General features: G+C 35.3%; 1 protein-coding gene across 4 annotated transcripts in view; it reads left to right on the forward strand.

The window, feature by feature from the left end:
• ATP6V1H (ATPase H+ transporting V1 subunit H) overlaps positions 1–22,638 on the forward strand; it is a 132,942-nt gene that overhangs the window by 58,440 nt on the left and 51,864 nt on the right. For all 4 annotated transcript variants that reach the window (XR_012471945.1, XM_074203694.1, XM_074203693.1 and 1 more), the window contains 2 exons: positions 1–98; positions 2,334–2,526. Coding sequence is in view for 3 of the 4 variants with exons in the window: in XM_074203694.1 (XP_074059795.1) it covers positions 1–98; positions 2,334–2,526 (291 nt within the window). In the remaining variant the exon portion in view is untranslated. The remainder of the gene's footprint in view (positions 99–2,333; positions 2,527–22,638) is intronic.

Below are 22,638 nucleotides of genomic sequence, written 5' to 3' on the forward strand. Positions count from 1 at the left end.
TGTTCCCAATATGTGCAGTGTGTTGCTGGATGTCTTCAACTGATGCTTCGTGTTAATGAGTATCGCTTTGCATGGGTAGAAGCTGATGGGGTCAACTGGTGAGTATTTTTTATTTGTGAAAGAAAGTGATATTTTTAGCCTGAAAAGCAATTTTTACTAATAATTTTCAGGGAAACAAGTCCAGGTTAGCTTCTAGAATGTTGGTTTCCTTTTCTTGACTTTTTCATTTCTCTTCAACCAGTATTTGTTATTTATCTTCCAGGCAGTTTGGCCTTATATTTGGAGCTAGAGATAGAAAAGATGAACAGCCAACAGTAGCCACTGAGCTGTAATATATATTTGGCAATGAATACCAAAGTGAAAATCATGCAGGGTTCTGTGGGGAACTGAGGAAGGAGAGTTCACTTTCAACTGAAAATTAAGGGAAGGTTAGACAGGATAGTATGTGGATTGGGAGTTTTAGTAGTATATGAGTTCAATATGCATCAGCAGTGTGATCTTATAGCAACTAAAGATAATAATATCTTAGACTGTTTTGAAAAAAACATAATGTCTATTATATCTTGTCCCAATCTGGAGCACTGTGTTTAATTATGGGCAGCATATCTTTTGAAGGGCATAGACAAGTAGGAGTTCATCCAGAAGAATATACTTAACATGAGGATTGACAAAATGAGGTTTAGGTGTTTATCCTGAAAGGGGGGACTGTGTAGAAGAGAACATGACAGCTGTCTTCAAATCATTGAACATATGTTACTTAGCCTACTGTGTGCCAAACACTATGCTTGGTGCTAGGGATACTGAATTTATGTAACTTTATAGATACAAATTAGACTGATTCTGTTTGACCTTGGGGGTGGAGGGTGAATTAAAGGCAACTGAGCAGAAGTTTCCAGGAAGCAGATTTAGATATAGTATTGAAGAAAAACCTTGCCCAAATTTAGAATGTTTCCAAAGTAGAATGAGTTATTTTGAGAGGTAATAGTTTTTCTGTAGATTTATTAGTTTGGAGACCTGAAGCCTTTCTAGCCATCCTACTGTTTTATAGGTCAGGAAATTGAGGCACAGATGAAATTAAATGGCTTACGCAAGGCCATACAGGCTGAGGAGGAATTTGTGCACATAACTCTTAAGTAGTTCAGTATTTTATCCACTCTGATTTGTTGCTTTCAAATGGAGATTGGATGACCTCTTGATTAGAATTTGTAGAAGTGGACTAGATAGCTTCAGATATCCCTTTCAACTGCTGAAACTTGACAGAAGGGAAGAATTTTAAAAATCAAAGGTGGAATATGGGACATAAGGATAGAGACAGAATTAGAGTGGACTGTAAGTAGCAAGTCTGTTTTGTCTGGAATGAAGAATGGGTGGACATTAATATAGGTGAAATGATAGTCCGGAATAAATGATTAGAGCCAGATTGACTAGAACCTTGAATGTCAAGTCTCTAAGGTGTTTTTATGATTGTTTATCCTTTGGTTTCATTACTTTTTTGGTAAGTTCTTGGTAGCTATTGTAGGGGTTTTGGAAAGGAGAAAGGAGGATGTGATTAGAAAGCATGTGTTTATGTGATGTGTGAGCTGAAATGAGAGTAGAAATAGGAAGACTGGTTAAGAGGGGATGAACTAAGATGATAGAAGCAATAGATTTAAGATCTATTTCTCAAGTAGAAATGATAAATTTGACATATGACTGAAAGTAGCAGTGTGGGAGTTGGAAATGTCAAAGGTAACTCCAATGTTTCTACCTTGAGTAACTGGAGAAAAGGCAGTAAAATGGGGGGGCAGGTTTTTATGAGAAGATAAGTTTATTTTTTCACATGAACTTGAAATGCCCTAGGACATAAATTTAACTGGAAATTCAGAACTGAAACTCTTGGGAAGAAGTTGGGAGATAGAGATTGGTCAGTTATTTAGATATATATATTTGATAAATGGACCCATGAAAGTAGATGAGAGAACATTTCTTCAAGGAATGGAACAGCTTAGGTGACTGTACTACTGTACTTGGTCAGCAGTCTGAGTTGAGATGACTCATATTAGTTCTGTGGAGAGGGCAATTGAAAGCAGTAAGGGAGCTAAAATCCAGGATTTTGTAACATGGTAACTGCCACTGTTTCCTAGACTGAGTTATGAGAGAGGGAACATAATTTGAGTCTGGAACTTAGAAAATTGACCTTCAGGGAGTGGGTTTAATCTTTATTGCTGATGATGAGGCAAAAACTGTTGTGAATGTCATTCATGATGATTTATTAGCTAATATGGTTTTTCTTTGTTTTGCCGCTTACTGATATAATATATAATAGTTTTTTCAAATATATGTTTACCTTTTAGTATAATGGGAGTTTTGAGCAACAAATGTGGCTTCCAACTCCAGTATCAAATGATTTTCTCAGTATGGCTACTGGCATTTAGCCCTCAAATGTGTGAACATCTTCGTCGCTATAATATCATTCCTGTACTATCTGATATCCTTCAAGAATCTGTTAAAGAGAAAGTAACTAGAATCATTCTTGCAGCATTCCGGGTAAGTATTTTAATTGTAATAAAATTGTGATATTATTGAATATCAGAGTTGGAAGGGACCTTGGGAACCAATTTAGTTTAATCTGTATGTTAAGCAAAAATCCCTTCTGCAACATACCTATGAAATGGTCACTAGCATTTTATTGGAGACTTCCAACTGATGTTGGAGAATTTATCACCTCTCATAGGCAGTCTATTCCACTTTTTTGTAGATTTAATTGTTAATGAAAGGATAGAATGGAAGAAAATAAAAATAAATTTATTCTTCCTCATATGATTTCTATTTTCTTAATTCCAGTACTTCATTTCAGATTTGATGTATTGAAAGTTCTTTTTTGAAAAATGACGAAATGCAGTCTTTAGTCTGAAACAACTTATTAAAAAAGTACATTTTGACTCTTGCTTTTTTTTTAGAGATCCTAAAATATTCATTATTAAACCATTTATCTAAGAATCCACTTGGTTTTCTTTGTCCTTTTTTGGAGGTATTGAAAGGCAGCAGTTTACTTTTTAACTGGATTAAAATGAATGATATTTTTTAATTGACTTTGATTATTTTATAATATTAGTTTTATTTATTTTATTGAATTAGTTAAAATATCTTAAGAATTAAAAATGGTATAGTATGCCACAAAATTATTTGTGACACCTTTTTTTTTTTTTAGGTTTTTGCAAGGCATTGGGGTTAAGTGACTTGCCAAAGGCCACATAGATAATTATTACATGCCTGAGGCCAATTTGTACTCAGGTCTTCATGAGTCCTATTCACTGTGCCACATAGCTGCCCTCTGTGAGCTATTTTTAAAAGAAAAAATTTAGTTGCTAGAAAGCATTTAGAGTCAAGCAATTTAAGTTTTATTTTGCCTCTTCTGAATTACAGGACAAGAGTTCATAAAATTATTGAAGTGAAGATTAGATAAGGTTTAAGTGCTCTGAGCTTCTAGGAGAGACAAATTTGACAACTACAAAGAAATATGATTATTTTAAATAGTGACTACATAATTACACTGTCCAAGGCCCTCTATGATGAATATTATTACACTAGAAAATTTATGAATTCCTCAAAAAGTAACTTTTTGCAGTTTCACACTTTTTTCCTGCACTTTTTTGAAAAGTCAAGATTAGTCCTATATCCTTGTTTTAGAAAGTAGTTATGTGGTAGAAGGAAATTTAGAGATGTCTAAAACTGGTTATGCCAGGCAAGAGAAATTTAAATATCTTGTTTGAATCATTACTTTAAATATGCGTCAATTTTTGTTTGACTGTCTTGACAGGTCCACTGTAAAGCATGCTTTTTGAAATGGCATAGTCAAAAAAAGACAAAAGATTTTGTATGACAATCTTATGGTCTTTATTTCATCTATAGTAACTTGAAAGAACCTTTGTCTCTCTTGGGGGGAGTCAACCTTCAATAAAGGGGGCACAGTTTTCATGTCATTTTACTGTTATTCGTAGCTCTTCATCCTCTTTAAAGAGCTGGTATCTTGATCTAGTATCCTGTTAATGTTGATGTTAAAGTTAGTCAAGAATTTCATCTCTTTTTTGTTTATCTCATAATCTTGACATTTTCCTTGTAATAATTTTAACATGTTTAACATTTTAGAAAATTATACTGAAATTACTTTAATTAAGCTGTAACCTTGGCATTGACTATGAATCATATTCTTTTTGGTGACATTTGTAAACACAGATTTAAACTTGGATTAAAGAATATTTAAGTGATTATACTCAATATACTTGGAGGCATTATATTTCAATATACTTGGAGTATAACAGAAAGAATACGGGCTTGGAAATCAGGAGATTTGAGGACTTTGGAATCAAGTTTGCACTATCTTCTTGTACAACTTTAAGAATGCCATTTAACTTCTCAGAGACCATTTCCTCTTCTGCAAAAATGAAAGTATTAACTTAGTGATCTTTGAGATCTGTCCCATCTCTAATATTTCATTAATTCTGTAATTTTTAGTGAAAGACACTTAGTCAATAGGTAAGTCTCTTCTGCTAAATGTGGTATATTGTTCAACTAGAGGCCCTGTACTAGAATAAAAGAGGTAATTGTCATTCTGAGATTCTTCTAACCTTTTAAAAAGAATCAGTAAGGAGCATGATTGAGACTAGTCTACTTTTTTTAGGAAAACTTTAATGTTAAAGAATTTAGTGAGTCTGCTAATTTACTAAATCAAGTAGCTGTTGATTTTTTTAAAGGTTTGGTTGGACACATTTTTTTATCTTGTGAAATAATCCATTAGTTATTCTTAGCAGCACTAGATCTCTAAACTTTTTAGCACTTGAATTAGATTAAGCTTGATTAGTCAATCTTTAGCACCCAAAATAAATTAGAATATTTATTTATAAGATATGAGAGAAAGTTAATATCATCCCTTCTTTAGAATCTGAAACCTAATATAATTCTTTATTTGATTTTCTTCAATATTAGTAAGCTCCTGAATTTAATGGTCAATAAGTTAAGTCAACAAGTTATTAATATTTACCATGTGCCAGACATTCTAAGAACTGGGGATAAAAAGTACAAGTGAAGAATGTAAATTTTTTTTTTCTTTCCTCAAGACTTTTCTTTTTCAAATTATCTGTAAAGTTAATTTTTGGCATTAATTTTTTGTAAGATTTTCATTTCTACATTTTTCTCTTTTCCTTTCCCCCATCCCCAAGATAGTAAATATTCTGAAAAAGGCAATAAAATTATATTAAACACTTCCATAATTAGTCAAGTTGTAAAAGAAGAATCAGAATAAAATGAAGAAAATCACAAGAGAGAAGAAACAAAAACTTTTTTTTTTTAAAGGAAGATTTTATTTGTATTGGTCAATCTGAGAGGTGTGAAGTGGTTCCTCAGAGATGCTTTAATTTGTATTTCTCTTAATAAGTACTGATTTGGAGCAATTTTTCATATGACTATGGATTGCTTTGATTTCCTCAGCTGTAAATTGCCTTTGCGTGTTCTTTGACCATTTATCAATTGGGGAATGGCTTGTTTTTTGGAAAATTTGACTCAGTTCTCTGTATATTTTAGAAATGATTCCTTTGTCAGAAATACTAGTTGCAAAAATTGTTTCCCAATTTACTACATTTCTTTTGATTTTGGTTACAGTAGTTTTGTCTGTGCAAAAACTTTAATTTAATGTAGTCAAAATTATCTAGTTTGTTTTGAATGTTGTTCTCTATCTCTTCCTTGGTCATAAACTATTTCTCTTTCCATAGATCTGACAGGTAAACTACTCCTTGATCATCTAGTTTGCTTATAATATTGTTTTTTATGTCTAAATCCTGTATCCATTTGGATCTTATCTTGGTATAGGGTGTGAAGTGTTGGTCTAAGTTTCTTTCATACTAACTTCCAATTTTCCCAACAGTTTTTTATCAAAGAGAGAGTTTTTATCCCAATAGCTGGACTCTGGGCTTATCAAACAGCAGATTACTATAATCGTTTCCTGCTTATTGGACCTAGTCTATTCCACTGGTCCACCACTCTTTTTCTTAGGCAATACCAGACAGATTTGAGTACTGATGCTTTATATTATAATTTTAGATCTGGTAAGACTAAGCCATCTTTTGTACTTTTTTTTTTCATTGAATCCCTGGAAATTCTTGACTTTTTATTTCTCCATATAAATTTACTTACAACTTTTTTTGTAACTCATTAAAGTAATTTTTTGGAATTTTGATTGGTAGGGTGCTAAACAAGTAGTTTAGTTTTGGTAGAATTGTCATTTAATTATATTAACTTGACCTATCCACTAACAGTTGATGTTTGCCCAGTTATTTAAATCTGATTTTTTATGTGTGTGTGAGAAGTGTTTTGTAATTGTTTTCAAAAAGTTTTTGAGTCTGCCTTGGCAGGTAAACTCCCAAGTATTTTATTTTGTCTGAGGTTCCTTTTAATGGGATTTCTCTTTCTAGCTCTTTCTACTGTATCTTGCTAGTCATATATAGAAAAGTTGAGGATTTATGAGGGTTTATTTTATATCCTGCTACTTTGCTGAAGTTGCTAATTATTTCTAGTAGTTTTTTAGATGATTTTTTGGGATTCTGTATGTATACCATCATGTCATCTGCATAGATTGAGAGTTTTGTCTCTTCCTTCCCTACTCTAATTCCCTGAATTTCTTTTTCTTTTCTTATTGCTGAAGCTAACATTTCTAAAAAGATACTGAATAGTAGTGGTGATAATGGGAATCCTTGTTTCACCCCTGATTTTATTGGGAATGCCTCTAGCCTATCCCCATTGCATATAATGCTTGTTGATGGTTTCAGATAGATATTGATTATTATCCTAAGGAACAAATCATTTATTCCTACACTTTCTAGTGTTTTTATTAGGAATGGATGCTGTTTTTTGCCAAAAGCTTTTTCAGCATCTATTGATATGATCATATAATTTCTGATAGGTATGTTATTGATATAATTAATTACACTAACAGTTTTCCTAATATCGAACCAACCCTGCATTCCTGGGATAAATCCTACTTGATCTTAATGTATTATCCTAGTGATAACTTGTTGTAATTGTTTTGCTAAGGTTTTATTTAAGATTTTTGTATGTATATTCATCAGGGAGATAGGTCTATACTTTTCTTTTTCTGTTTTAACTCTTCCTGGTTTAGGTATCAGCACCATATTGGTGTCATAGAAAGAGTTAGGCAGAGTTCCGTCTTCACCTATCTTTCCAAAGAGTTTATATAGAATTGGAACCAATTGTTTCTTAAATGTTTGCTAGAATTCACTTGTGAATCCATCTGGCCCTGGAGATTTTTTTCTTAGGGAGTTCAATAATGGCTTGTTGAATTTCTTTTTTCTGAGATAGGGTTATTTAGGTTTTTAATTTCCTCTTTATTTAATCTGGGCAACTTTTATTTTTATAAATATTCATCCATTTCACTTATATTGTCAAATTTATTGGCATAGAGTTGGGCAAAATAATTCTGAATTACTATTTTAATTTCTTCCTTGTTGGTGGTGAGTTCACCTTTTTCATTTATGATACCACCAATTTGGTTTTCTTCTTTCTTTTTTTTTTAATCAAATTGACCAGAGGTCTATCAATTTTATTGGTTTTTTCATAAAACTGGCTCTTGGTTTTATTTATTAGTTCAGTAGTTTTATTGCTTTTGATTTTATTAATTTCTCCTTTAATTTTTGGAATTTCTAATTTGGTATTTAATTGGGGGTTATTGATTTATTCTTTCTCTAATTTATTCATGTAAGCATTTAAAGATATAATATATCCCCTCACAGCTGCCTTGAGTGTATACCATAGGTTTGGGTATGTTGTATCATTATTGTCATTATCTAGGATGAAATAATTCTTTCTATAATTTGTTGCTTGATCCACTCATTCTTTAAAATGAGGTTATTTAGTTTCCAATTAGTTCTGGGTCTATATCTCCCTGGCCCAGTATTGTATATGACTTTTACTGCATTATGATCTGAGAAAGATGTATTCACTTTCTGCCTTTCTGCAATGCAATTGATCATTAGGTTTTTATGTCCTAGTTATTATGTCCATGGTTAATTTTGGGGTAAGTGCCAATGTACTGCAGAGAAAAAAGTATATTCCTTTCTATCCCCATTCAGTTTCCTTCATAGGTCTATCATATCTAGGTTTTCTAACAATCTATTTACCTCCTTAACTTCTTTCTTGTTTATTTTATGATTTGATTATCTAAATCTGAGAGTAGGAGGTTGAGGTCTCCTACTAGTAGAGATTTGTTGTCCGTGTCTTCCTGTAGCTCTTTCAATTTCTCTAAGAATTTGGATGCTGTCCCATTTGGTGCATACATATTTAGTACTGAAATTATTGTCTATGGTACCTTTTAGGAGGATATAGTTTCCTTCCTTATCTCTTTTAATGCTATCTATTTTTGCAGCTGCTTTGTCAGAGATAAGGATTGCTACCCCTGCTTTTTTCACTTCAGCTGAAGTAAAATATATTTTGCTCCAACCTTTTACCTTTACCCTGTGTGTATCTCTGCTTCAAATGAGTTTCTTATAAGCAGTATATTGTAGGATTCTGGTTTTTAATCCACTCTGCTATTTACATTCAAAGGTATAATTACTAACTTTTTATTGTCCTCCATGCTAACTTCCTTCTGTTTGTATTCCCTCTTTTTCCCCTTTATCCATATTTCCCAGTGTTTTTTCCTGAATATCGCCACCTTCAGTGTGTTTGCCCTCTTAAATCGACCCTTGACACCCCCCCCACCCCCCCCCCGTTTTCCCTTTTCTTCCCTTCCTTCTGTTAGTTCCCCTTTTTATCTCCCTCCCCTTTTCCCCCTTTATTACTTGAAAGGTAAGATAAATTTCTTAACTTGATTAAGTTGTGTCTAAGTTAACTTTAAGGCAAGTCTGATGAGATGAAGATTTGGGTGTTTCTCACCTCCTCCCTTCTTCCCCTCAATTACAATAGGTCTTTTGTACCTCTTGATGTAATGAGATTTACCCCATTCAGTCTCCCTCCAACCTCCCACTTACTGGCCCCCCTTTTAAGGAGGTATTGTTTTTATATCATTCTGTCTGAGTCACAGAAAAGTTAGGAGTGTCCATCAATTCTGGCTATGTATATTCTCTTTAATAAAATTATGGTTTTCAAGAGTTATGAGTCCCAAGTGGGTATAGCCAGTTTAATCTTATTGGATAGCAGGTTGTTTTTATTTTTTATTTTTTTATTTTTTTACCTTTTTCGCATGTCTCTTGAGCCTCCTGTTTCTTGTCCAAATTTTCTATTTAGCTCTGGTCTTTTCATCATGAAATCTTGGAAGTCTCCCATTTCATTAAATGTCCATCTTTTTCTGTGGAAGAGAAGGTTCAGCTTTGCTGGGTAGTGGATTCTTGGCTGCATTCCAAGCTCCCTTACTCTTTGGAATATCTCATTCCAGGCCCTTCGATCCCTTAATGTTACTGTGGTCAGTTCCTGTTGTAATCCTTACTGTGGCTTCTTAGTATTTAAATTTTTTCTTTCCGGCTTCTTGTATGATTTTTTTCTTTTTATCTGATAGTCCTGGAATTTGGACACAACATTCCTTGGTGTTTTCATTTTAGGATCTCTTTCTGGAGGAGATCGATGTATTCTTTCAATAACTATTTTGTCCTCTGGTTCCTTAATATCAGGACAGTTTTCCATCACTAAATCCTGTAATATTAAGTCCAGGCTTTTTTTCTCTTCAGTGTTCTCGGGAAGGTCAATACTTCTCAGATCTTCTCTCTCTCTCTCTCTCTCTCTCTCTTTTAGCTTTTTGCTAGGCAATGGGGTTAGGTGGCTTGCCCAAGGCCACACAGCTAGGTAATTATTAAGTGTCTTGAGGTTGGATTTGAACTCAGGTACTCCTGACTCCAGGGCTGGTGCTGTATCCGCTGTGCCACCTAGCTGCCCAGATTCTCTCTTCTTGATCGATTCTTAAGGTCAATGGTTTTGTTGTTGAGGTATTTTACATTTTTTTCTATTTTTTTTCAATCTTGGTTTTGTTTAACACAATCTTGTCTTATGAAGTCATTAGTTTGCGCCAATTCCATTCTTTTTTTTTTTAAAGAGAGGATTTTTTTGTTCCTTTATCTTTTGCAACTCCTTTTCCAGTTGGTCCATTCTAGTTTTGGAGGACTTTTTTATTTGCCCAATTGTAGTTTTGAGAGAATCATTTCCTTTTTGCATTTGCCCAGTTGAAGATCTGAGAGTTATTCTCATTTTGTATTTGTCCAATTGTTTTTCCTAAGGATTTGGTTTCTTGTTGTGAGATGTTAGTTTTCTCTTGCAATGGGTTAATTTTCTCTTGAGTTTCTTTTCTCAATTTTTCCAGTTGATTTTTAAAGTACTTCCTGATTTCTTCAAGAAGTCTTTTTTTTAATTTAAATTTATTTTTTATTAAAGATACATTTTCCCCCATCTTGCTTCCCTCCCCCTCCCCCCACAGAGAGCACTCTGTCAGTCTTTACTTTGTTTCCATGTTGTACCTTGATCCAAATTGGGTGTGATGAGAGAGAAATCATATCCTTAAAGAGAAGTCTAAGAGGTAACAAGATCAGACAATAAGCTATCTGTTTTTTTTCTAAATTAAAGGGAATAGTCCTTGCACTTTGTTCAAATTCCACAGCTCCTTCCTTATCTGGATACAGATGGTACTCTCCTTTGCAGACAGCCCAAAATTGTTCCTGATTGTTGCCCTGATGGAGTGAGCAAGTCCTTTAAGGTTGAACATCACGTCCATGTTGCTGTTAGGGTGTACAGTGTTTTTCTGGTTCTGCTCATCTCACTCAGCATCAGTTCATGTTCCATGACATACATATACCACAGTTTGCTAAGCCATTCCCCAATTGAAGGACATTTACTGGATTTCCAATTCTTTGCCACCACAAACAGGGCTGCTATAAATATTTTTGTACAAGTAATGTTTTTACCCTTTTTCCTCATCTCTTCAGGGTATAGACCCAGTAGTGGTATTGCTGGGTCAAAGGGTATGCACATTTTTTTTGCCCTTTGGGCATAGTTCCAAATAGGTCTCCAGAAGGGTTGGATGAGTTCACAGCTCCACCAACAGTGTAATAGTGTCCCAGATTTCCCTCATCTCTTCCAACAATGGTCATTATCCTTCCTGGTCATACTGGCCAATCTGAGAGGTGTGAGGTAGTACCTCAGAGAAGCTTTAATTTGCATTTCTCTAATAATTAATGATTTAGAGCATTTTTTCATATGGCTATAGTTTACTTTGATCTCCTCATCTGTAACTTGCCTTTGCATATCCTTTGACCATTTGTCAATTGGGGAATGGCATTTTGTTTTAAAAATATGACTCAGTTCTCTGTATATTTTAGAAATGAGTCCTTTGTCAGAATCATTAGTTGTAAAGATTGTTTCCCAATTTACTACATTTCTTTTGATCTTGGTTACATTCGTTTTATCTGTGCAAAAACTTTTTAATTTAATGTAATCGAAATTATCTAATTGGATTTTGGTGATGTTCTCCAACTCTTCCTTAGTCATAAACTGCTCCCCTTTCCATAGATCTGACAGGTAGACTAGTCCTTGATCTCCTAATTTGCTTATAGTATTGTTTATTATGTCTATGTCCTGTAACCATTTGGATCTTATCTTGGTAAAGGGTGTGAGGTGTTGGTCTAATCTAAGTTTCTTCCATACTAACTTCCAATTTTCCCAGCAATTTTTATCAAAGAGGAAGTTTTTATCCCAATGGCCAGACTCTTTGGGTTTATCAAACAGCAGCTTACTATAGTCATCTCATGCTTTTACAGCTAGTCTATTCTACTGGTCCACCACTCTATTTCTTAGCCAATACCAAACAGTTTTGATGACTGATGCTTTATAATATAATTTTAGATCGGGTAGGGCTAAGCCACCTTCTTTTGTACTTTTTTTCATTAAGCTCCTGGCAATTCGTGACTTTTTATTTCTCCATATGAATTTACTTACAATTTTTTCTAACTCGTTAAAGTAATTTTTTGGAATTTTGATTGGTAGGGCACTAAACAGATAGTTTAGTTTTGGTAGAATTGTCATTTTTATTATATTAGCTCTACCTATCCATGAGCAGTTGATATTTGCCCAGTTATTTAAATCTGATTTAATTTGTGTGAGTAGTGTTTTATAATTGTTTTCAAAAAGATTACGAGTCTGTCTTGGCAAATAGACTCCCAAATATTTTATATTGTCTGAGGTTACTTTGAATGGGATTTCTCTTTCTAGCTCTTCCTGCTGTATCTTGCTAGACATACATAGAAAAGTTGAGGATTTATGAGGGTTTATTTTATAACCTACAACTTTGCTAAAATTGCTAATTGTTTCCAGTAGTTTTTTAGATGATTTCTTGGGATTCTCTAGGTAGACCATCATGTCATCTGCAAAGAGTGAGAGTTTTGTCTCTTCCTTCCCAATTCTAATTCCTTCAATTTCTTTTTCTTCTCTAATTGCTGATGCTAACATTTCTATTACAATATTGAACAGTAGTGGTGATAATGGGCACCCTTGTTTCACCCCTGATCTTATTGGGAATGCCTCTAGCCTCTCCCCATTGAATATCATGCTTGTTGATGGTTTCAGATAGATACTGCTAATTATTTTAAGGAACAGTCCATTTATTCCTACACTCTCTAGTGTTTTTAATAGGAATGGATGCTGTATTTTGTCAAAAGCTTTTTTAGCATCTATTGATATGATCATATGATTCCTGATAGGTTTGTTGTTGATATAATTGAGTATACTAACAGTTTTCCTAATATTGAACCAACCCTGCATTCCTGGAATAAATCCTACTTGATCATAATATATTATCCTAGTGATGACTTGTTGTAATCGTTTTGCTAAGATTTTATTTAGGATTTTTGCATCTATATTCATCAGGGAGATAGGTCTATAATTTTCTTTCTCTGTTTTAACTCTTCCTGGTTTAGGTAACAGTACCATATTGGTTTTGTAGAAAGAGTTAGGCAGAGTTCCATCTTTCCCTATTTTTCCAAAGAGTTTATATAGGATTGGAACCAATTGTTCCTTAAATGTTTGGTAGAATTCACTTGTGAATCCATCAGGCCCTGGAGATTTTTTTTTTAGGGAGTTCAGTAATGGCTTGATGAATTTCTTTTTCTGAGATAGGGTTGTTTAGGTATTTAATCTGTTTTTCATTTAACCTGGGGAACTTATATTTTTGTAAATATTCATCTATTTCACTTAGATTATCAAATTTATTGGCATAGAGTTGGGCAAAATAGTTTCGAATTATTACTTTAATTTCCTCCTCATTGGTGGTGAGTTCACCTTTTTCATTTATTGTACTAGCAATTTGTTTTTCTTCTTTCTTTTTTTTTATCAAATTGACCAGAGGTTTATCAATTTTATTGGTTTTTTCATAATACCAACTTTTAGTTTTCTTTATTAATTCAATAGTTTTTTTTTTTGCTTTCAATTTTATTAATTTCTCCTTTAATTTTTAGAATTTCTAATTTGGTACTTAATTGGGGATTTTTGATTTGTTCTTTCTCTAATTTTTTTAGTTGCATGTTTAGTTCATTGATTTCCTCTTTCTCCAATTTATTCATATAAGCATTTAGAGCTGTAATATATCCCCTGAGAGTTGCTTTGAATGAATCCCATAGGTTTTGGTATGTTGTTTCATTATTATCATTATCTAGGATAAAATGGTTAATTCTTTCTATAATTTGTTTTTTCGTCCACTCATTTTTTAAAATGAGGTTATTCAGTTTCCAATTTGTTCTGGGTCTGTATCTCCTTGGCCCTGTATTGCATATAACTTTTATTGCATTGTGATCTGAGAAAGATGTATTCACTATTTCTGCCTTTCTGCAGTTGATCATTAGGTTTTTATGTCCTAGTACATGGTCAATTTTTGTATAAGTTCCATGTACTGCAGAGAAAAAGGTATATTCCTTTCTATCCCCGTTCAGTTTCCTCCATAAGTCTACCATATCTAATTTTTCTAACAATCTATTTACTTCCCTAATTTCTTTCTTGTTTGTTTTATGATTCGATTTATCTAGATCTGATAACAGGAGGTTGAGGTCTCCCACTAGTAGAGTTTTACTGTCCATGTCTTCCTGTAATTCTTTCAGCTTCTTCTCTAAGAATTTGGGTGCTGTCCCACTGGGTGCATATATATTCAATATTGAAATGACTTTATTGTCTATAGTACCTTTTAGGAGGATAGTTTCCTTACCTCTTTTAATGCCATCTATTTTTGCTGCTGCTTTGTCTGAGATAAGTATTGCTACTCCTGCTTTTTTTACTTCAGCTGAAGCAAAATATATTTTGCTCCAACCTTTTACCTTTACTCTGTATGTATCTCTCTGCTTCAAATGAGTTTCTTGTAAGCAGCATATTGTAGGATTCTGGTTTTTAATCCACTCTGCTATTTGCTTACGTTTTAAGGGAGAGTTCATCCCATTCACATTCAAGGTTATGATTACTAATTCTTTATTGCCCTCTGTGCTATCTTCCCTCTGTTTGTATTTTCCCCCCTTTTCCCCCCCTTTTATCCATATTCCCCAGTCTTCTGTTTCTGAAAACCACCCCTTCAGTGTTTTTGCCCTCCTATATCACACCCTCCCCTTTCTTTCCCCTTTCCCTTTTTCCCTTCCCTTCCTTTTGTTATTTCCCCTTATTTCCCCCACTCCCCTTCCCTTTCTCCGCCCCCCCCTCCCCTTTTACCCTTTTAATACTTGAAAGGTTAGATGTTTTATAAGTTAACTGAGTATGTGTAGGTTGACTTTAAGCCAAATCTGATGAGAAGATTCAGGTGTTTCTCCTCTGCTCCCTTCTTCCCCACTATTACCATAGGTTTTTTTGTACCTCTTAGTGTAATGAGATTTACCCCATTCAATCCCCTCCCTCCTCCCATCTCTTTTCTGTCCCCCTTTTTAGGGCGGTAGTGTTCTTTTTTTTTTAGATCCTTCTAAGTCATAGAAAATTCTGAGTGTCTGTCCCTTCTATTTCAGTATATTCTATTGGATAGAGTCAAAATTCCTTAGAGTCTTTCTCCCAAGTGGCATTAAAGCCAGTTACATCCCATTGGATAGTGGTCTCACGGATAGGTAATGAATGTCCATCGTTTCTGGCTAGGTGTATTCTCTCTGTTAGAATTACATTTCTCAAGGTTTATGAGAATTTTTTTTTTTTACCCCCATGCTGGGGTTTAGCTAATTTCAATTTACTGGATTGCATTTTTTTTCTTTTACCCCCCTCCTTTTTTTTAACCTTTTCATGTGTCTCTTGAACCTCCTTTTGATGTCCAAATTTTCTTTTTAGCTCTAGTCTTTTCATCAGAAATTTTTGGAATTCACATTTAGTTAAAATGTCCATCTTTTTCCCTGGAAGAGAAGGCTCAGCTTTGCAGGAAAGTAGATTCTTGGCTGCATTCCAAGCTCCCGTGCTCTTCGAAATATCCAGGCCCTTCGATCCCTTAAAGTTGATGCAGCCAGGTCCTTTGTGATCCTTACTGTGGCTCCTTGATATTTAAATTGTTTCTTTCTGGCTGCTTGCAGGATTTTCTCTTTTATCTGATAGTTCTGCAGTTTGGCCACAACATTCCTTGGTGTTTTCATTTTAGGATCTTTTTCTGTTAGGGATTGATGTACTCATTCAGTAACTACTTTGCCCTCTGATTCCAAGATATCAGGGCAGTTTTCCATCACTAGATCCTGTAATATTAAGTCCAGGCTTTTTTTCTCTTCAATTTTTTTCAGGAAGTCCTATAATTTTCAGGTTGCCCCTCCTCGATCTATTCTCGAGGTTAGTGATTTTGTTGATGAGGTATTTTATATTTGCTTCTATTCTTTCTATTTTTTGATTTTGTTTAATTGACTCTTGCTGTCTCATGGAGTCATTAGTTTCTGTAGACTCCATTCTTTTTTTTGGGGGGAGGAGTTTTCTTCATTAACCTTTTGCAACTCCTTTTCCAATTGGTCAATTCTACTTTTGAAAGAGCTTTCCATTTGACCAGTTGTGGTTTTGAGAGAATTAATTTCTTTTTGCATTTGCTCGTTTCAGGATCTGAGAGAACTATTCTCATTTTGTAATTGTCCAATTGATGATCTGAGAGATTTATTCTCCGTTTGTCTTTGTCCAATTGTACTTTCTAAGGTATTAATTGCGTTAAGCTCCTTCCTTATTTCTTCAAGAAAGTCTTTCTGTGCTGGAGACCAGATTGTATTCTCCTCAGAGGTTCCAGGTGTCTCTGAGTTGGGGGTCTTTCCCTTCCAGGAATTTTTCTATGGATCCACCTTTCCGCTGACCCTTCTTCATTATGCTAAGACCTTGAGTTGGGTGGGGTCTGGTTCACCTGGGCTTGAGATCGCTGAAGGCTTTACTGAGTGCAGTTTCTCTGGCTGGCCAGTAGGAGGTGCTGGTTGCCCTCTCTGGGGTGTCTGTGACCTTGGTTGGGAGGCCTTCTCCCTTTGCCTGAAAGCAGGAGTTGGAGCTATTGAATTCTTTTGCCTTCAATCAATGGTGGGCTTTACCCTGGCCTGAGGTCATTCCTCAGCTGGGCTGGTTCTTTTGCTCACATGCCTGGGACTGAGGCAGAAGTAATTTGCCTTCGTTTGAGGAGAAGCCTCAAGAGTTTCTCAGACCCCCAGAAACCCGGGGATGCTGTCTGCTGTTCTCCTGCACCAGAATACTTCCCCCAGCCTGGTCCCGGAGCTCCAGGGGGCCAGCACCAACACCAGTGCCTCTGCTTCCCCGTGGACCCAAGCCCCTTTCGTCCAGCCCCACCGCTGATCCAGCAGGTCTGCTCTTGGACTCTCAGACTCCTGGTTCCAATTTAGCTGTTAATCTGTCTTATCCGGGGCAGATCCTCCCTTGGAGCCCAGACTCACCCTCCCGGATTGGTCCAAGGCTGCAGTGGGAGACAAATCCTGAGGTAGCTGTTCTTCTGGCTTTTCTCTCTGGGTTTTCTGGATCAGATTTCTTTTAAGAGGTTTGTTTCATGTGATAGATGGGGAAGAGATCAGGAGACTTTAGAACTGCCTGTCTTCTCTCTGCTATCTTGGCCAGAAGTCCCAAGGAAGTCTTTCTGGGCTGGAGACCAATTCATATTCTCCTCAGCAGTGCTAGATCTCTCTGGGTTAGGATCTGTCTCTTCTAAGTATTTCTCCATGGGCCCCCCCTTGTGTCTGGCCTTTTTTCATCTTGTTTTGGCGGGGAGCTGGCTCTCAGAGGTTTGCTTCTTGAGGATCCTAGAGGCTTTGTTCACTTGGCTTAGTAATTCTAAGGAATAGCCAGTAGAGGGTGCTGGTTGCTTTCTCTGGAGTGAGGTCCTCAGCAGCAGGGTCTGAGTTGACCTTGACAATTGGGCTGGGCCCTGAATCTCTTTCTGTTGAATGTGCTCTGTTGCCCCGAGGGGTGGGGGTGGGGTTGTTTATTGTTTGTTCTGGGCTAAGCAGGCCCAGCTGGTTGTATTCCAGGTGCTCTAAGACTCTGTGCTGAAACTCACCCTCCTGCTCTTCTCCCCCTGGCCAAAGACTCCACAGCTAGAGTTGGATCTCTCACCCGCCACTCACCGAAGTCTCCATGGCTGAGGTTAACCCTCTGGCCTCTCACAGCTGCCACCCCAGCGCTAATCCTCTGCTCTTGTCTCCTGGTTCACCCGTGGTCCCCTGAGACACCTTCTTGGTAGGTGTTCTCCTAGCTTCTCTTTCTGGGTTTTGTTGATCAAATTTCTATTGAGGTTTCTCTCATGTTATTTCTGAGGGGAAAGAGAGAATACCTATCACAGTGTCTGTCTTCTCTCCACCATCTTGGCTGGAAGTCCACAAAAACATTATAAAAAGTGAAAATAGTATGCTTTAGTCTTCATTCAAACTCCATACTTCTTTCTCTGGATGTGGATGGCATTTTCCATCATAAGTCTTTTGGAATTGTGTTTGGTCACTGTATTGTTGAGAAGAGCTAATTCTGTTGTAGTTGATCATCATATAATTTTGCTGTTGCTATGGTACAATATTCTCCTGGTTCTACTCAACACTCAGCATCAGTTTATATCCGTCTTTACACATTTTTCCTGAAAATCCACCTGCTCATGATTTCTTAAAGAACAATAGTTTTCCATGACATTCATTTACCACAGTTTGTTCAGCCATTCCCGATTGTTGGGCATCCTTTTTCAGTTTTCATTTCTTTGCCACCACAAAAAGAGCCGCTATAAATATTTTTGTACATGTGGGTTTTTTCCCCCTTTTTTGTGATCTCTTTGAAACATAGACCTAATAGTTGTGATCTTACTGAATCAAAGGGTATGCACAGATTTATTGCCCTTGGACATAGTTCCAAATTGCTCTCCAAAATAGGTTGTATTGGTTTGGTTTACTGCTCCACCAACAATGCAGTTTTCACGTATCCCCTCCAACATTTATCATTTTCTTTTTTCTGTCATATTACTAAGTATTAAAAATTCTTATAGTGGAAGATAACACATAAAAAGGAAACTGAAGAGCAAGGGAAGAGGAAGGTTGGCAGAGTCCAGAGAAAGAAAGATGTGTAGGTGGAGCCCTTTATCAAAATGAAGGTTGCAACAATGGGAGAAGGCAACTGAGTGAGGCATGGAGGTGAAGTCTGGATAATGAAGAAATTTCTTCATAGTTAGCTGCCATTGGTAATGATGATTGTAGCTTATTAAAATAATAGATTCTGTGGATTTGTTAAAAGTGACATTGATATAGAGCCATATTTCATTAGTCTGTTATGATAGTCTTATTAAGCAAACATCTTTTATTAAACTTTTTTATTTGTCTAATACTGCACTAGATATTTAGGGGAGAATGCTGGAGCTAATTTGTTGGAGATAAAAATAGGCATGTGAAATAACTAACATAACTAACATAGCAGTATATAATAATTTACAAAATGTTTTATTTCACATTTGTAGAAACCTTGCCCATTTTTAAGGCCTAGATTAAATGTCTGTCTTTGTGAAACCTTTATTTTTGAGTTCTTCCAATCAAGAACCATTTTCACCTTCTTAGACATTTATAACTAATTTTCTGTACCTTTTCTATATCCTTATTTTTTTTCCTGCATTATAATTATGTGGGTGATATCCTCTATTAGAAAAAAACAGAGGCTGTCTAAATCCTATGTTCTTATCTTTTTCAGGGGTTAGTATAGTGTTGTGTACAGATAGCATTTAATAGTTGATAAAGTTGAGGTAGATTTGCAACTCATTGTGTAAATCTTTCTATGGAGTATTTATGGGAGGATATGGATAAAAATTACACAGAACAAGTAGGTATGAATTGATTATGAACTGCATTCTTGGATAGAGTACCCTTGGTAAGATCTTGGATCCATTAAAATGTGAACAAGTTTAGCATATGAATCAGTTATTGATACTCAAGATCTTGATTACTCTTTTTAGGCATAATATCTTCAATGATTTTTAAAAAATGATATCTTTCCCCTTTTCATATATTTTGAAAATAAGTTCTTTTGAAACTTTCAAAATTGTTATATCAATTTTTTTTCACTTGCTCCATTTCAGCTTTTATTCCTGACTTCATTTTCACTCCCTCATATATTTATAGAACTTGTATACTCCCCTGCTGATAATCTACCAGAATTTGAATTTGACCCCAGGAATCCTAGACCTTTTTTTTTTTTTTAGTATTTTATTTTAATTTTTAAAGAAAGATTTTATTTATTTTTGAGTTTTACAATTTTCCCCCTAATCTTGCTTCCCTCCCCCATCCCCCACAGAAGGCAGTTTGTTAGTCTTTAGACTGTTTCCAAGGTATACATTGATCTGACTTGAAGGTGATAAGAGAGAAATCATGTCCTTAAGAAAAATAAAGTATAAGAGCAAAATTACATAATAAGATAATTTTTTTTTCTAAATTAAAGGTAGTACTAGGTCCTTACTTAGTCTTTGTTCAAACTTCACAATTCTTTATCTGGATACAGATGGTATTCTCCATCACAGATAGCCCAAAATTGTTCCTGATTGTTGCACTGATGGAATGAGCAAGTCCATCAAGGTTGATCATCACCCCCATGTTGCTGTTAGGGTTTACAACATTCTTCTGGTTCTGTTCATCTTGTTCAGCATCAGTTCATGCAAATCCTTCCAGGCTTCTCTGAATCCCTGGGTTCTAATGGAATGTTAGTGTTCCATGACATACATATATCACAGTTTCTTAAGCCATTCCCCAATTGAAGGACATTTGCGTAATTTTCAATTCTTTGCCACCACAAACAGGGCTGCTATAAATATTTTTGTATAAGTGATGTTTTTACCCTTTTTAATCATCTCTTCAGGGTATAGACCCAGTAGTGGTATTGCTGGATCAAAGGGTATGCTCATTTTTGTTGCCCTTTGGGCATAGTTACAAATTGCTCTGCAGAAAGGTTGGATGAGTTCACAGCTCCACCAACAATGTATTAGTGTCCCAGATTTCTCACATTCCTTCCAACATGATAGATCATTGTCCTTTATGGTCATATTGGCCAGTCTGAGAGGTGTAAGGTGGTACCTCAGAGATGCTTTAATTTACATTTCTCTAATAAGTAGTGATTTAGAACAGTTTTTCATATGACTTTGGATTGCTTTGATTTCCTCACATCCTTACAGGATGAAAGGAAAGAGAGAATAGACTACATGGGGATGGGGGAATTGTTATTATGAAAAAAAATTAAAAGTAAAATCTGATCAAGTCCTGATTTCTCAAACATAGCCATTGCACAATTGAAAAATGATCAAAAGATATGAAAATATTTCAGATGAGGTTTGACCATTTGTCAATTGGGGGATGGCTTTTTTTTTTTTTTTGAAAATTAGACTCAGTTCTCTGTATATTTTAGAAATGAGTCCTTTGCCAGAAATACTGGTTGTAAAAATTGTTTCCCAGTTTACTACATTTCTTTTGATCTTGGTTACAATGGTTTTGAGTCCTAGACTTTTTTTTTTAAACTTTTTTTTGCAAGGCAGTGGGGGTAAGTGGCTTGCCTAAGGCCACACAGCTAGGTAGTTATTAAGTGTCTGAGGCCAGATCAGAACTCAGGTACTCCTGACTCCAGGGCTGGTGCTCCATCCACTGTGCCACCTAGCCACCCCAATCCTAGACTCTTTTTAAAGGGAAGCTTTTGTCTGCTTTTATCCAGAATCAGGCTACCCTGCCACATACTTGTACCTGGCATAGCTCAAAGTCAAATAGGAATAAAGTTTTAGAATCAACTGTTTGTGAGTAATCTGATCCTACTCCAGCTTGAAGGCATTAAGATGACAAGACCCTGTGTCTAATCCAAACAAGTCATTAATAAATGAGTAAATGTGTAGGTGCACGTGCTTGCACATACACTTGTGCCTGCATACACACAAAATATAAATGAGTAGCACTTTGTGGGGGAAAGTACAAAGTGTAGCTGGTAGTGGGCGGAAAGACTTTATACTGAAAGGGATAGTACTTTATTTTGAAGTAAAAAACAGATTTAAAAGCTTTAGGTAAGGAGGGAAGAAATCATTTTACTTTTCTGGGCTTCATTTGCAAAATTTGTAAAAGGAAAAAAAGGAGGGACAAGGGAGGTTATTCTAGAATCTAGACTCCAGGACCCTTTCAACTATAACATTCCATGATTTTGTGATTCATTTTCCCTAGGATTCTTGGGATCCATGTTTACCTGGGTCTTCTGTCAGTAGTTGTAAATGGATGATTTTAGGTACAGTTGAAATCCATTTCTTCAATTTGTTACAGATTGTCACAGTTGCTTCCAAAGAAATCATAATGTTAGAAATCTTGTGATGGGGAACAACCAGATTGTTTTATGTCCTTAGATTTAGATACCCCAATTAGAATCTTAATCATTTACCAGCTATGTGAATTCTCTGTAGGTTCCCTTCAAAATTATGTGTCAATTGTAATATTCAGTTACAACATGGGCAGTTCTTTTTTTTTTTTGTACATTGTAAAATATTCACCATATTTTTTTGATTCTCTTCCTGAAAAAAGTATTCACAATATTAGAGGTATGAAACTTTAGAGTGATCTTTAATCCTCTTTGATTTGTTTTTTACTCCTTTTCCTGGAGTAATTTATTTCATTTCTTTTGTTTTCCTTGGTTTTTATGTTTACCTTTCTTGTATTTCTTTTGCCTGGGGTATGCAAAGCAAATAATCTTCTCACTTATGTTTTCCTTTGTAGGCATGCTTCAAATGCCTCTTTTATTGAACCTCCATATTTTTCATCAGTGTTTATGCTTAGTTTTTCTGAGTGTGTCACCTTGGGTATGTTGAACTCTTTTGTTCTTTGGAACAAATTATTCTATTCCCCTCTGGGGTTTCTGATGGCTGCAGAAGAGTTTTTATAGTATTCATATTGCTTTTCCTTTGTATTTGATTTCTTAATTTAGAATCCTATATTCTACAGTCTATGCTTATCTACTTATTGAAGTTTAGAGCAGCTTGGTAAAGTTACTTGAATTTTTTTTTGCTACTTTTGACCTACAGTTATCACCATGATGATCCATTTATTTACATTCCTCATGAATTCTACAATTCAAGGGATCAGATGTCCTTTGAAATCATGGCTTTTGGGGATGAGTACCTTAGTACATACATAGCTGAGTTATCCTTTTGGAGCTTGGTCTTTCAAT

The sequence above is a fragment of the Macrotis lagotis genome, chromosome X (genome assembly GCF_037893015.1).
Source record: "Macrotis lagotis isolate mMagLag1 chromosome X, bilby.v1.9.chrom.fasta, whole genome shotgun sequence".
Taxonomy (NCBI): Eukaryota; Metazoa; Chordata; class Mammalia; order Peramelemorphia; family Peramelidae; genus Macrotis; species Macrotis lagotis.